Here is a 17,786-nt window from a genome sequence, read left to right as displayed (position 1 = left end):
AATCATGTATGCTATACATGTAATATCAGTGACATTTAATTCAACATAATATAACCTTTCACATGATGTTATTAAAGTATTTATATTTTAAGTGGCTGTGTATTTAATAATCTCTGAAAATAAAGATGAAAAATATTGACATCAGACAATGAAAAGTTTAAACGATAAAAATAAATAGATATACGCTAGGGCAACACGTTCCAGCAAAGATAAATAAAATAAAAATCAGTCCCATAAACGGAATGTGAAGGCTTGTGCAGTGCTTCTAAGCGTCAATTCTAAAGCATCAAAGTCTCCGTTATATAACCAGCAAAGTATAAGTCCATAGCAGAACAGAATCAACCTCACATGGACGACACCATATAATACCGATATATCAGGAACGTTCTTTATTTACATATAGTAAATGCAGTAAGCGCTTTCACCAAAGACGGCTTCCTCAGACTGTAACAAGCATTGTGAAACCACAGTCTTTAAATACATTTAGACAATCATTCAATCAGTGCATCCTTAATATTTAAAGTGGCCATGAATATATACATACCCTATCTAACGAATCCTTCAATACAAACTAAAAACATATCTATCTAAAGAAATATGCAGGTACAAGTAGTAATACATTCTAAAAACTATTACTACTAAATAGTTAATTTAATCGTCCATGTGAGGTTGATTCTGTTCTGCTATGGACTTATACTTTGCTGGTTATATAACGGAGACTTTGATGCTTTAGAATTGACGCTTAGAAGCACTGCACAAGCCTTCACGTTCCGTTTATGGGACTAATGAAAAGTTTAAGACTGAAATCAATGTTTTGTTGGTTTAGAAGCAAATGCTATAGTATAAAAGTCAGCAAATAAACTTTTATAAGCCTTTGGCTTCAGGTGATGTATTCAAAGTCTATGCTGCGGTTGGGGGTGAGGACCTGTTATTCTATTTCCTTACATTATTACAGCTAATACATTTTAAAACCACAATATGCAAAAGGACCGCTCGGCCCAAAGTCAGCAAGTGATCATTCTGTCTTGTTTTCCTCTTTATGACTATTACAAGTATTTTGTTTTTGTGCTTTCACTTGCCTTTTGGTGGACTTATTATAAGAACATTTTCAGCTAGTTACCTTAATTGAAAGCAGTTGGCTCTTTTGTTGTACTCGGTTTCTGGAACACAGGCTGCTCCTACGATGTTTAAAGGCACAGCAGACACAGAGCCCTGTGAACGGGGAGGAAGAAGAACTGTTAGAATGAAAGTGGTACTCTCCTGTGGAAGGCAGTAACAAGACTGCTACCTATGAAAAAATACTAGGAAATGTAAAATACTGACAACCACAACACCAGGAGGAGGAAATGCCAGTAAACAATTACAAAGCTCAGTATTCTTCAGGTCTTATTAAAGATGGCAAAAATCACACAAAATGCATGCAGCACTGATGTCCTTTTTGGTACTGTGCATAGTAAGTCTGTATATAAAAATACAGCTTTACGTGTACTAAAAACAGTAGTGTATGTAACTGTGGGGAAACCATTCCATATCAACTGTGTAAAATTTTGAAATTTTGAAATATCCAAGTATACAAAATGTAAACTTGTATGCAACCATGGAGACCCCATTTCATGTAACAAATTATTATAATTTTGAGATAAGTTCACAAAATGTCAAGTTGCATGGTCAACAGAATCTGTCTGAAATATAGGTCACACCTGTGCTACAAGATATATTCAAAATCAGTACATCTTTTCGCCATCACAAACCAGGGCAGAGAGCTGTCTTACAGATTCATGATATCCAGTAATGAAAACATGCAAGTGGTTGGTCATCTGCAAGGGTAGTATTGGGTATATCTCCCTGCCGCCTCCTATAGCTCTGTTATCTCTAATGTCTCAGAATGTACAGTTGCTGTCTACAGTTTGTCTCATATCTCACAGCCTCCCTTCTTCATTATTTCCATCGATGCAGTCTCTAACAGATATATAACTTTCAAGCATAATTTATACATTATCTATGGTACTTGAAAGTAATGATTACATGCACTGCAGTCTACCCTCAGGGATGCAGAGCAAGTCAAAATCTGTCTCTGTTCCATTGTGCACTGAACTCCAAACTTAACTTTCCACCCTCCCATCCTTTTCCCATCACCTTACATGTGTCATGACGAGAGTCTTCCTTTGATCACATTTTCTATTTCAACTTATTTTTAATCCACATAATCTCACCAGACATGTCTGCCTATTTTGAAAGGTGTCCCAGTGTACTATTTAGTTAAACGACTTTCTCAGTGCCAAACAATAGGCAAATGTAGACTGTTGGAATCAAACCCATGTCTCCATGATTAATCTTATTAGCAACTGATAGCCTTAATCCTTTGCAATAGTCTGAAAAGGAAAAGAAGAAAACTACTAGCATTGTCTGTTTCTTTGTCATCATTTCACTGATCATAACCTTATCTCTGTCTAGCATACATCATTATCAAATGCCTTGGAGGAAACATCAGTTCACTGATCGTAACCTTATCTCTATCTAGCATACACCATTATCAAATACCTTGGAGGAAACTGTTCAGCAAAGTCAAACTGTACCCCATCTGGCACTAAGTAGCATGATGAACGCAGTGCAGGACTTGCTTTGCATACGCACTCCACCAGTGAATATAGAAGACCATTGAGGCCACTTTTATTATTTTATCAGAACCATTAACTTAATCACATGACACCACCCTCGGTATTTGCTTCACATCACTGAAAATTTGTCATAATGATTTCAGAGTTATTCATAGTTATTCCCAGAAAGTTAAATATGATTCTGTTGCACCTCTGATGTGCCCTGTTACATGTGGTATCTCATAGGGCTTAATTCATGAGTTCATACTTTTCCCTTGGATGTTCCACCAAAACACTACTTTATGCAAGAGACACCATACTGGTTATGATTAGCATGAGCCTTGCACTTATTATCATCAACCTGTTATCACAGTTATAGTGAGGTTGGACCATGGTTTTAGTGGCAACTAATTTTCAACTTCAAGACCTGAGAACCTGTGCTAACATTTGTTAACAGGTGTGGGGTTGCCTGTGGGCCTTTGTCACTTAGTAAAATTACCGACAGGCCTCCATAATGCTTTCTGCATATCAAGTTTATTTGCATATATTGATGTCAGTGTTTAAGTCAAATACCTGAATCCCCTCCATGGATGATGGCACAGCTTCTGATGTGCCTGACACTCACAACTAGGGCTACTGTCCCTTAGGGAGTGAATAGAATGATAGAGCGGACAGAATAGAGGCTTTAGGACTAGAAAGGGATCGAAATATAAAAATATTAATACAGGTTACAGGTTTACCTGGGGCTACATAATTTATATTTATTTGACCTTATATAAATAAAAAGGCTTACAGACGGTCTTATTTCATACATTTTAAGGAATATTTATTAGAAGAGTTAAATGAGCATAGTGCGATTATTGTCAGTAAATGAAGTAGAAATTCATGTTTGCTGCTCCGATTACAGAATTGTTTCTCTCCTTTTCTCACAGTTGTAGTTTTAGGGATCACTGTGTCTGTTTCGTGTTAGTTCTCCTATTTATGGTGCTGCTTCTCAGTCTAATTGCACCATCTTTTCCCATTCTTAAAGGCCAAGCACCCCTTACATAGACATCTCAGAAAACAATGATAGGCCTTATCTCAGCTACACTTACAACCAAACTGTATGAGACTTCCCCATGACATTTACTCTTTGATAGAAAATACAACCCTGCTAGGAAATGTTCTAATCCCAAGGTCTTGTAAGCTCTCAGTACTATTTCTAGTACTCCAGTTAATATCTATAATCCAGTGTTTAAAACAACTCTTCCCAGATATCCTCTTGGGGCCTGTTCTGCTTCTGTTCAAATAAATATTTAATTAACTGCCTCTTGCACTTTTATTTCCAATAGTCTTACTCTTAGACTTCCTCCCACCATGATATATGTTTCTTTCTTTCCTCAGTCTCCCCTAGCTGTTTGTTCTCTGCCACCTATCCCCAGTGTTTCCCACCACACACCTCCATTTTCCATTAATATTACATACAGTAATTGTAACAGAAAATAAACTAGATGTATTTTCAAATGGTTAACTGTTACCCATCAATTCTTCATAATACCGCCCCTTACAGGATACAAAACCTGTAGAAGAATGCCCCTATTAAAAGATTTTCCAATAATACTGAAAAATAAACATGCCAACCAATTATACATTAGTATTACATAATAAAAGACTGAATGTAAAACTAGACAGAAGAAGGAAAGAATGTCAGCAAATAAAAAGAAAGAACTGTTTTAAAAAGGTACATATGAAATAAAACTAAAGCCTTCTTGTCAGTGGGTTTCTTAACAGACACCATTTAAATTTTGAGATGTATTTGAAAAATGTGGCAATTTTTAAAGAAAGATAAATCATGCTCATAGAAATCAAAAGAATAAATGGCAAAATGTTTGTGAAGCCTGAAAAATCACAGTCACAGAAATCAAAATAGTAAGTGTCAGCTGTTTTGAATTATTGAATTTCAGCATGAGTCTTTTTTAAATTTATTTATTTGTTAAATGGGTAAATGAATGAACCCAGGCCATAACGACATGAGTAAATAAACCACAGACACATGTAACTGCACACACACACACACACACACACACACACACACATATATGTATATGTATATATATATATATATATATATATATATATATATATATATATATGGTTTCCTATGAAACCATCGAAGTAACATTACAGCGACTCTCGGAACATCGAGACTACTACATCAAAAGCTGACATCAGCGAAAACGAAAACCATCGAGTTACAGAACATCGAGTTTACGGAACATGTATTACCATGACACAGAAATAGGCGTGTTTCCTTTTCAGTTTAAACCGTCGAGTTCCAAAATATTGACACTGAAAAGGAAACACGCCTATTTCTGTGTCATGGTAATACATGTTCCGTAAACTCGATGTTCTGTAACTCGACGGTTTTCGCTGATGTCAGCTTCATGTAGTAGTCTCGATGTTCAGAGCCGATGTAATGTTACTTCGACGGTTTCATAGGAAACTATATATATATATATATATATATATATATATATATATATATATACATATTTATATGTTATATTTTATTACATCACCAATTCACAAAATTGCTATACACTACACTGACCACAAATGGTCCAAACTCAACAAATCAAAAAAAAAAGAACATGTCTTATGTTGGGGGAAAACTGACCCCCCCCCCACCCACTGCTAATTATGTATACCAACAACAAGATTCTAAAAAAGTGGAGAAAGAGCAAAATTCTACTCCTCATTGTGTAGCAATCCTGTAAAACACATGCCAGTATCCTATGATGTACCTACAGTTTTACAAAACATTCTTCCTAACTAAATATTCAGTGTAATAAATGTAGAGTGAAACACACTGAACCCAGAACGCATATATCTATACATACATATTATATTTATGTATATTTATGACTGCACATACATATATATATATATATATATATGTATAGATAAATATATATATATATATTATATATATATATATATATATATATATAGACAGTAAATATATATATATATATATATATATATATATATATATATATATATATATATATATATATATATATATATATATATGTGTGTGTGTGTGTGTACACACATATAAAATATAGCAGAAGTGACATAAAATTCTTAAAGACAAGGGAACAGTTGGGAAAACTCCACACAGACAATGGCCAGAGGTCAAGACTTAGCACAGGAACCTGGATCTGCAAAAAACAGTTTACTCATCTCAGAAGTAAAGATGGGAATGGAGTAAAAGAGTATGCAAAAGTATTCAAATTTTGTACTCATCTAGAAACTGGCAAACTCTAATGCACAATACACTAATGACCTGGGTATATTACCTAAGAAGAAATAAGAATAACTGAGCATATTGTGAAAATGACAGCATTTTTTTTTTTAAATTTTCTGGTACTTTTATGAGAAATATTTTTCAAAAGTTCATATGCAGCAAATGACAGTTTTGTTTCTGCTAGGCCGAAAATGACATGGTGATATTTTAAATTCACCACTGTTTTGCTGCAAGCAAATACTTATTAAAAGCCAGTTACTGGGTCATAAAATATAGGCCGGGATTCACTAATCCTCCGTGTAAGACTAAATAATTCTTACTTGGAAACCGCAGCCTAAGAGTATGATGTCAGGACATCATGCATATTCATGAGGGAGCGCTGACTCAACTCTAAGGCTAAAATGGAGCGTGCACGAGTGCAGGGGGCATGTCAGACTGCCCAGCAGTCCAAATATCCATGCCCCTGCAAGTGCCTAAACTGCAAATGTCAACTGAAATGAGCGAGTCCGCTCAAATGTCTGCATAACAAACAGTACACCCCCAAATTCTAAATCCCTGTACACGTTTAAAATGTAAATATTTCCTTTTTTTTTTATTATTCCCAATATAGCTGTCCGTATTTGCGCGTGTATGCACGGATTTGCCCATTGCTTAGCTACAGTTAGCAGTGTAGACATCGAAGAGGATAATAAACTACTTATGTGCAAATTAAGCCAAATAGCAATAGCGTAGAGGTAGAGCCTTCGCACAAAGAGGAGGCATTCCCAGTTCGAGTTCCACCACTCCTCTTCCCATTTTCTGTAGGAAATATGTGCATAAAAACGATTCCTGACATTTACCTTTTAAATTTTAATTAAATGCATTGAAATGGCCTATGTAGTAGTGAACGATATTTTATATATATATATATATATATATATATATATATATATATATATATATATATATATATATATATATCTAAGAAGGTGGAATGGTCATGCATACTGATAAATACATAAGTAACATATAGTATTAAGCACAGTTAAGTATAATTGCTCATAGCTTAGCACTGCTTTAACTAGTGCAATGGCTTTGCGCAGAGCTGCACATCGTGCCAACTAGCGCAAACAAAACATATTAATGTGGAGCTGCGCACCGCGCTAACTAGCGCAACGTCGGGCAACGTACAGCAACATAGAGCAACCTCGAGCAACGTTGGGCAAAGTTGAGCAAAGTCGGCTAAACATAGCCACACCTCCTAGCCGGTCTGGCCAGTAGTAAAATAAAAAGCAATGACAGGCCTTGAACCTGGGATACTGTGCACCATAATCACAGTACTAAACCACTAAGCCATGACAGCTTTACATATGGATGCATTTCCAACACACTCATATATATCAATGGAAGTTTACCATTGCTAAGCAGGTTTGTTTTTAGCTGAGATTTTTCAAAACCGGCCAATCACAAATAGGCGCGGGAAATGAAGCATATTTAAGCTCCATAGGTGGGAATAATTGCCATAACTGGTTATAGCTCCCATCTGCAGACAGTATGGCCGGTGTTGGAAAGGGCTCTTGTTTTTGAGCGCGATGATGGGGCATTGAGGAGTCAAAAGTAATGGTTTGGCTCCTCATCCATCATCATGATGCAAGACTCCTGCAGGGCCAGTTTCAAGGCACTAAGTACAAAGCGGAAGCCTGGAACCGTCTAGCACATGATATCACCAGTGCCACAGGCATCCCCTCAGGCTGGTGAGCAGGTCAGACACCACTACTCAGACCTGAAGAGATGCAAAGTGGACTGACTGAACCAGTGGATACAGAAGGCCCGTGAAATGGAAAATGCCCCACTACTGAGTATGTAGCCATGGAATGAGGTATGTACAAATTGCTATTGCAGTCTATATTATGGATAGGTATGTCTCAATATCCCTTCATTTACTTCACAGCTGCAGGTGTCCATGCTGTGAATCAGCAAGCCTATGCAGATAGGCTGCTAAGACTGTGCCACCAGGCAGGTTAGTAATTACTCTGCATGAAGTGAGAGAGCCTGAAAAAGAGTGTTGTAACCCATTAATAAAGGTATAATAAGTCTTGAATAACTTCTCTGCATGTACTGTTATATAAAATAAGTGAGACAGCATGAAAAGGTGTTGTAACCCATTAATAAAGGTATAATACGTCTTGAATAAAAGTCCTCTGCATGCACTGATATATCAAATAAATGAGAGAGCCACTAGAAAAGTGCGTAATGTAATTAATAAAGGTATAATTCCTGGAGTGTGTCTGTGTCACTTTCTTTGATATGTTGTTGTACCCTTGCATTATAGAAATAGTACTGTTGTATTAAGCGCAGTCAACCCACACATGGGTAGGCCCATATAAAGTGGATGAAGGGAGTGCCAGTAGCTGTTAAGCATATATGCAGTCCTCAACTGTCGGTTCATGGCCGGCATGTACAGGTTAATCTGGCACATGAGTTGCTTGTTATTGTGTTCCCCAGAAATGTCAGTGTGCTGCTAGAAATGTAGGGGGCTGTTAACATATACCTGATAATGTCACCTGAACACATCCAGATATGTAGATATATAAATATAAATAAAATATATAAATATTGAGCAGTAACATCTGCATCCTGGACAGTTTGTATATCAGATACAGGTCAGGTATATCAAGAACTAGCAAAACCCATTTCACAATTTAACAGACATTGCCTAGTGTAATAATACATGTAGGGGATATATAACTGCAGTCAATAGGAATGTAGTGTAAACTATAAGTCTATATAAGTTGTTAATGGAGGTATCTTTCTACACCCTACTGTATGTGCATAAACAATGCAATTCCACACCTCAATGGATATGTCTAATCTCATAACATTTGTTGAGACACATGTGATATTTATAAATATCTGCATTTACTTTGATGCATGTGCCCTGTTCACATACCACAATCTTGGTGGCCTGTTGCCACCAATCAATCTTGCATGCTGTTGGAATGTCCACTGTTGTTCTATATATGCATGTGTTATGCTTGCTGTTCAACTGTTGGAACTCTGGTGTGTTGGGTTAATGGGAATACTACTGTATGCTGTTACAACTAAATTGGAATGCTGTTGGCTATTACTAACCCATATTGTCATTAAATCCTCCTAAACATAAATGTGTGGGAAGGCCAGTCCCAGCAGACCCACCTGTCCCACTTCAGCTGGCGATGGCACCTGGCACCAGCAGGTCTGGTGCCCAGCCCGGGACCTCCTCCTCCTCCGTTGGTCCTGTGCCACCTTCGGGTGGAAGCACTGCAGGGGATGGGGCTCATCCCTCCGTGCAAGCGTGCCCAGAGGAGGGCCATCTATCACCCTCCGAATGGTCCAGGCTGTGGTGCGTAGGGAGATCCAGCATTCAGTCGCCAACTTGAGGCAAGATTGGTACGACTCACGGGTGAGCCTGCCCCTCCTATGCAGCCCCCAGCACAGCCACCCTCTGGGCTGTGAAGGTGCAGTGGTGACTGCCCATGGGTGGAGATCTCAGTTCCACTGTCGCCATCTGTGGGCTCATGGGTTTGCGAATTCCAAACATCTTTCTCCGTCAGTGGTGTTCACCCACCCCATGTGTCATATTCCGCCCCTGTATGCGTCTTGTTTGTCTTGTCTGTTTACCTCCCCAACCTACCTCCCAAAATATACCTACTTCCCCTACCCCACATTCCACTCTCACCTGAAAAAAAAAAATGGGCAATCTGCTCCCACAAAAAGATTACACCCCATACATAGCTGCCCATTTTGCATACATGTCTGCTGGACACATAAAATGAAATTTAATTGGCAGTACAACATACTTCGTTGTCCTCACCCCTCTCTCAGGGGTGGAAGGTTTCAAATTTCCATCCAAATTACTAGTATATGCACAGCTGTTGCTGTTAAGGAAATGGGCAGCTATGGACCTTCCCTACACCCGTCATGCACATCCTTAGCTGTTTTCTCTACTGTCTTTCCCTCTTTGTGCCCCTTTTTCACCACTGTCCTATCTCTCCATTTTCTTTTCTTTCAAAGAAATGAGCGCGGGGGTTAGCGGGAGTAAGCACTTTTAAGCAGTAGTTAGCGGGTTTGCGCAAGTGTGCACTTGTGTGCGCCTAGCTAAGTATTGCTAAGCTTTGCGCAAACCCATGCAAACCCACTTACAACTGCTTAAAAGTGCCTTAGTCACCCTGCATGTGAGGGGCCTTGTTCTGCTCAGCAGCAAAATAAAACACCACTATCAGTCTCGAACCCCGCACCTACTGCAGGTTGCTGCTGAAATATATATATATATATATATATATATATATATATATATATATATATATATATATATATATTAAAGGAAAGCAGCAGTTGTTGTGGAATTGCATTACATGACTGTGATAACAGAACCAGCCATTTTAGCAGTAAATAATGTTACAGCAGCACTTTACAACCCCCACACAGTATCATAGCAGGACAATCCCCACTCAAATGTACAAAATACCTGTGTGTTCAAGGTCCAGCAAGGATGTAGGTAGGCATACTCAGTACTGGAATTGTCCAGTTTTCATGAGCATCCTGTGCTAATGTCAACAAAAAAAAACACAAACTGTGCAGAAGTGAATACATTAATATCCACAGTATAGCAGCTCACAAACAGTTCATGTGCCAAATTAAAACATCTCAATAACTACATCTGTATGGCAGCTAATTGTATAAGTAGAAAAGAAACTACATACTCCCATGTATCTTGTGTTAGCATTTGTAGGGGTGAGTACAATTCTACACTGAAAACTGTGTACTGGAAGTGGCAACATTCAGGTCTGAGTACAACATTCAAATCACTGGCTACACCCCTAGCATCAGATACAAGAAGTATACCAACCTTCTGACTTACACAATGGTGTCCACAGCAAAAAAAGCATGGTCCCCACTTTGGAAAGCTGAAAGGCTATGCCTACCTGACTTAGCAATTTATAGCATTTGGTTGCTATGACAGTGAGTACTGCAAGTACCACACAGCTGGCTGCATGCAATTGCCAAATGGTGGCCACCAATTTGTGCAGAGGCCATCACATGCACAAGTGCAGATACCTATAAAAGCAGGCTGTACTTGCTGTCCACACATGCAATCATTTCATTGCAGGTACACAGAGAGAGAGAGAGCGACACAGAGAGACACAGACAACAGCAACAGAAAAAAAAGATATAAAATAAAATATATTGAAAAAATATATTGGAAAAAAAAAGATAAAAAAATATATATATTGAAAAAAATATAAGATATAAAAAAAAAAGTTTACAAAACACATGGAATTGACTACTACAAACACATACAAAGGAAAGGTATGTAACAGATATGTATTTACTGGCATGTAGTAGATGTTTTTGAAGAGTACTCTACATAGTTTGAATCATCCATATGTGGCAGCAGTACGTATCTATGCACAGATGCCCTGCATAACTACTGCCATGGATAAATCAGAGTGTAGCTGTTTGCAGTGGGATATGACTGTGACATATGTAGTTCAGCATTAAATGTCAAACATCTGATCCATGTTATCTGTGTTCTGTACAGTAGTGTGTACAATGTCTGTTTGGGAGAGTAGCACATACAGTTATATAAACATGGATGTGACAGAGTAACAAATGCATGATAATCATATTAACGTGTAGCTTAGCATTGGCAAAAGCTGTACCAGGCTAGTATGCTAATCTAGTATTTGCAGCTATATATGCACCCTCTAATATTACTGTGTGCTCACATGTGACACCTGTTCATGTTGCAGCAAGGCCCAACAGGTCAGCCATGAGGTACACAGACTTACAACAGTGTGGTCCTTGTGTGTGTATGGCACACACATATGGAGAGATCTGTCTGTCATATTCTAAAAACATGCTTCTGGAGCATTTCTCCCCGGGCCTCCGCTGAAAACAGGATCTGTGGAACCTAGTCGGACTTTCCCGGTCAACAAATGTTAAATAAAAAAATAAATAAATAAAAATATGGAGAGATCTGTCTGTGTCAGATATATTAGCATCTGTACATGTGCATAGAGCAAGGGACATACTGCAACTGTTTGTGAAAGGTGGACATATATATGTTGTTGAAGGTTGTTATGTGCATATTTCTATGTAGGCTGTAATGTGTGGCAAACCAGACAGCATACAGTGCTGGTATATGACATGTGGTGGTTAAATGCTGTGGATATGATTCGTCAGGTTTGCAGTGTTGCAGCCAATGAGGCCTGCTAAAGCTACATGGGCTGAGAACACCTTCAATGTATTCTGCACAAGACTGTGCAATATTATGACATAACTGTATACCTCACAACCTTTGCATACTTGATATTCCCACCATGAAAGGTGGACTGTATATGTGCCTATATGTATATCTGTATGTACACCAATGGATGTTTATATGTATGTGTATATATATATATATATATATATATATATATATATATATATATATATATATATAGAGAGAGAGAGAGAGAGAGAGAGACAGGGTCATATTTACTGCAACAGATGCCTGGTGACAAAGCCATGGACTCAAGCTCAATGTTGACACTACATTGACATCCCTCCTTGCAAAAACTCAGTACCCATTAACTACCACATAGGTGGTAGTCTACTTAACACCGAAGGTGTTATAAGAGACCATAGGACACAGGTGGACAGTAGTCTCCCCTTTGATAATCACAGTGCCACACTAGTCATGTAATCTGTCTATGTGGCACACGTCATCACAAAAGGTGTGTCATCCAGGGGAAATATAGGTCAGTGTTCCCCTCTACTCCACACACATAAAACCCATTATAGAGTATAATGCCCCATGTTTTATGTACCTCATAAGACATCTACAGCAACTGGAAAGGACACAGACATACCTCACAAAGAGTAATACTGGCCTCAAACAGATGCCCTATGCAGACTGTCAAACAAAACCACAGCTAGACTGTGTCACATACCACCTACCCAGAGGTGACCTCTGCCTAACATACAAAGCTATGTCAAACCCAGAGCTGTTGGACATGCTCTACGTAAACAGATCACAATCCCTATGAGCTACACGCTCTAGGGACCTAAACCTTGTCACCTCAATAAACAGCACATGCTGGAGGGATAAATTCCTATCTCAGAGACATCCCATACTCTGGAACAAACCACCTATCAATAGCAAACAAAGCTCCTAATTAGCAGTCGTCATAAATAATCCTGATGATTGTTTGGGAGATAGGAAATACACCCCGGGAATCACCTCTGTGGCTCTGCTTGACAGGACCACGTGAAAAGAAATTACCTGTGTGTCAAAGGCCAGGGTAGAGTATGGCTAGACATCTATAGGCCCTAGGGCCAATAGTCTATAACCTACCTATGAACCGATACACACCCAAATGCACTTGTTACAATAATTGCTATGTGAGGTTAGCTGAATGTGATGGTGAATGTGTTGGTGAATGTGTCAGACTTCTGTATATGTGTGATAGCTAAGTGGGAGACTGTTTCTGTCATGGTATTATATGTCCTAGCTGTGATCCCAGCAAAAGATGTGCATGCTATTGCTAGGCAGAAAAAGCAGTATGCCATATGGTCTGACGTAGTCCCTTGGTGTCAACTGGGGTGTCCCATTGTAGGCTACAGCAGTACATGTATGCTTATTGAGTGTTACTGCTGATGAATCCAATCCCTGTATGAACTGTAGTACTATCTGAAGCTGTATGCCTAAACAGCACAGTATGGTGTATGTCCACATTTCTTGGAACCACTGTTTTGTGTGTTCCCCATAGTCCTCACAGATGACATACCTCAGGCATAAGGTTTTGTAACTACTGACGCACAGTACTGTATGGTACACATGCAAAGGTCATCTGGGTTGCCATACCTTTGTGTCTGGTATGTATGTCTGATGTGTGTGTGGGTATGCCTGTACCATGGCCTCGGTCATATGTGTGTTACAGGATACAGGTACCTATCTAGCAACATGTATAGTCTAGTACTGCAGTATGCCACCTATATTAACGAATGTGCACATATGTTAGGCAGGGGTTTGCCATCAATGACTAGTGTGGTATACTAGTGATACTGTAACTGGACTTTACAATCATTGCAATGGATTACATGTTTCTTTATGCATTAGCTTGATATATACTCCCTGTGGCTAGGTGGTGCATTGTGTCACATACAGTGTGCCATGTACTGTTGTATAGTCTTACATACTGGTTTATTTTTGTTGCTGTGCAAAACATGGTTTGATATATAGAGTGTGCCAGGCACTGTCAGGCAGTTGTGGTACTAACATATATACAGATACTAACATGTATCATCATGGAGGCCAGAGTCACCCAGCAAGTTGACAAGGAGCGTGCACGTAACATGGCATAGCTGTACACTACTGTTACCTCTATTGGTAGATCATGCTTATGTGAGATGTGTACTGTGTAGTTAGAAGGTGTGGTGCCTAGTGTTGTGCAATACTAATAATTAGGAATATAATCTGCAGGCCTGTGACTGTCAACCATTGTACTACTGTAAGATTGCAAACACACAGTAGCAATGCCACAGATGTTGCCACTGACAAACTGTCTCATATCCTTGTAGGTCCCTCTGGTGTGACAGCAAGGCAGCAGACCCATGCTGGTGAGTGTGTTCTACAATTAATATTGCTAATTAAATGTGCATGTCATAGGTGAGGTGTAGGCCATGTACACATCACACACCTGCGCATAATGCATGCTGTGCATGTTTGCTGTGAGACTATGCACATCTCAGTAACGTGAGTAGCTGCCTCAAACATATGCAATACACACAGCATCCCACACAATTGTGGCAACACTGTAGTGGACATTGGATAGGCAAAGTCAATACACATGCACACAAACATACACAACTGTCATACGCAGTACACGTTAACATGCTACACATGGCGTATTCAGACACCCGCTGTAAGGTCACACTCCAGTATCCTAATTGTCATCCACACAGCACACATAATATACCTGAGGGGTAGAGGCCTCTCATGTGGCTGTGCGACACTCTTCAACACATAACACATTAATGTTAGGCAATACCCCCTATTGGGCACCTTACAAACCCATGTAACAACTGGCTGTGAAATGGTAAATGTAGCCATGGTACTGCAGGTCAGGTACAGCATGCTATGTGCCAGTCTGGCACACATTAGTAGCCTTGAGTGACCACATGATGTTGCATGATGATGGCTCATGGGTACCCCATCCAGTTACAGTGGCCACAGTACTACACATATCATTAATTGCTATGCACCTCGATGTTGTGTGTGTGCAAACATATGCACCTATACACAATATGCATAGCAATCACCATTTGTACAAAGTGACACATATATGTCTTGTAATGCTATTAAGTGTATAGGTCACATGACACACATTGTGTATGTTTGATGTTTAATGTTGCAGCTGTGTTGTAGCATGTCATGTCATGGCTGGCACTGGCATGTCCACAATATGTCCTACACTCACCATAACCACTGTACAATGGCTATGTTGAGCAATGGTAGTCCATCAGGTATACATGCACCACTCCTCCTGTGTGTATACATAGCATGCATGTGCTAAACCTGTGTCCACAATTATCTTCTAAAGACACAGATGCTCTAATCAGAAATGGATATCTATATGACATACAGATACACATCCAGCCATGGTATGTATACCTGTGAGTGATGGTGCACAGGACATTGCAGAGCTTTTAATACTTGTAAACCAATGTTGTGTCCATGTAAACATTGCATTTCAGGGTGAGGCCAATCACTAAACAAAAACACACATGCATCAAAGCCATGTATACTATTATTAGCAAGGGGTGTCTACACTCAAACTGCATGCTATTGAGCAACACACGTCCTACATGCTGACATGTGTGATATAAATGTTTGGCTTGTGATACTCTACACCACCATCACACGCTATTGAGTATGTTCTGGGTTGTTGTTGGTGGTGTATGTGTGTGTGTGTGTGTGTGTGTGTGTGTCTGTTTTAGTGAGGAGTGCATTTGTGTGCATGTGTGCATGTGTTCATGTGTGCATGTGTTCATGTGTGCATATCTGCATGTCTGCATGTGTTCATGTGTGCATATGTGCAAGTATGCATGTGTTCATGTGTTCATGTGTGCATATGTGCATGTGTTCATGTGTGCATGTGTGCATGTATGCATGTGTGCATATGTTCATGTGTGCATGTGTGACAACATCATGTACAGGTCGTAAAGTGTGTTTCCTTTCTTCCTCTCACAGGTGCTGAGTTTGGGCTGGTTCACTGCAGCAGGGAAACTGATGTCACTGAGCATAATAGTGATAATGATGATAGGTGTGTTGAGGCACAGGCATGTTTGCCAGGGTCTGTTGTTGGGCCACCAATCAACAGTACACAAGTGTCCACCCTATCCATGCACACAGTCATATTACCAATACATCCATCACCAATGCCATTAGCTGAGGGAGACCATACAGCCGGCATTGGCCAGGACAGTGTGGTATCTATGGCATATGCATCCCGACACAGCAGCCATACCCAGATGTCTGGAAGGGTACCACATAGGCAGATGTCCAGGGGTTCTCATCAGAGCACTGCTGCTCATCATGCCACTGGCAGACATGCCACAGGTCTTACAACCTTATGCATGTTCCAGGCTGTCATGGAGGCACAGGCACGTATGGAATGGTACACCAGACAGGTACTAAGGGCACAGAGGGCACATAACACCGCCATAATTGACAGTATCCATGACCTAGCAGGTGCCATCCGTAATTACACTGAGGTCACTGATAGACGTCGGGGTGAGACATTAGATGTCCTCTGCAATGTCATGTCCGTGTGTCAGGACAGTGCGGGATGGTTGAGTCATTGACGTGGACGTATGCCAGCAATATCAGCAGCTGGCAGTCACCGCAGACATCCCTCAAGTCACAGCCACTCCCGTAGTGCCAGTACCAGCCCCAGCAATGTTGAGGGTAGGCTGTCCATAGACCATCCTAGAAGACCACGTGCACATGGCTCTGGACAGTCCCAGCAGGGACCTGAGTCCAGTGTACATCCATCTACCTCTGGGAATAGTACCCAGTCTGGCTTAGTACCTGATAGTGTCAGTAGCACCCCTGCCAAGCACAGGTACCGTATCCATGGCCAGAGACTGTGATCTGTAAAGCCTCACAGGTACAGTCTGTGGCTGTCCCACAAATACCCGTATATGGCAGCCACATGATGGAACTGTGTGCAGGCAGACACACACACACATAAACAAGACACCTAGGGCTACCACATACCCGCACACATTACATCAACATTGGCCCATAGCAATACTCTTGGCCCTCACACACACACACACACACACACACACACACACACACACACACACACACACACACACACACACACACATATGTCAATTGTATGGCTCACTGTAGGCCTCTGGCAAACAACAACACACCCTGTGCATATGATGAAACCTGTGCCACCTCCTGTCATCTGTAACAGGCTACCATGGTGCTGATGCGCAGGGTGACTTTATAGCAGTATAGCAATGTTAGCATGTTGTCAGCAGTAGAGTGTAATGATATGCTTGAAGATGTAGCTGAGCAGGCATGATGCATTTAAGCTATGATTGTCAATGTAATAATGTTTACACCAGGGTTAGTTCCAATAGTGTATTGTCCACCCATGTGCCACTTGGCTGTTGTGTGTAGTATTGGCAGCATGTGTTAGAGAGTGGACAGTATGTGTGTGGCACAGATTTGCAGGTGTACATTTGTGAACATGGCGGAGGTGCACTGTCTGCATGTACGTGCATAGTGGACACATGGGCAGGGTGACATGCCCTGTATTACACAGTAACACTCCATAGTTTCTATTGTTGGCCAGTATGCATTGTACTACACA

General features: G+C 40.1%; 1 protein-coding gene across 1 annotated transcript in view; it reads right to left on the bottom strand.

Moving 5' to 3' along the window:
- Window positions 1–17,786, bottom strand: part of LOC122793068 — a 970,692-nt gene that overhangs the window by 169,980 nt on the left and 782,926 nt on the right. Inside the window, exon 28 of the mRNA XM_044060776.1 lies at window positions 1,121–1,212. Within this exon, the coding sequence (XP_043916711.1) occupies window positions 1,121–1,212 (92 nt within the window). The remainder of the gene's footprint in view (window positions 1–1,120; window positions 1,213–17,786) is intronic.

The sequence above is a fragment of the Protopterus annectens genome, chromosome 1.part0 (genome assembly GCF_019279795.1).
Source record: "Protopterus annectens isolate FY-2018-M chromosome 1.part0, PAN1.0, whole genome shotgun sequence".
Taxonomy (NCBI): domain Eukaryota; kingdom Metazoa; phylum Chordata; order Ceratodontiformes; family Protopteridae; genus Protopterus; species Protopterus annectens.
The sequence above is the reverse complement of the archived record's forward strand: the minus strand, read 5'-3'. Positions and strand labels throughout refer to the sequence as shown.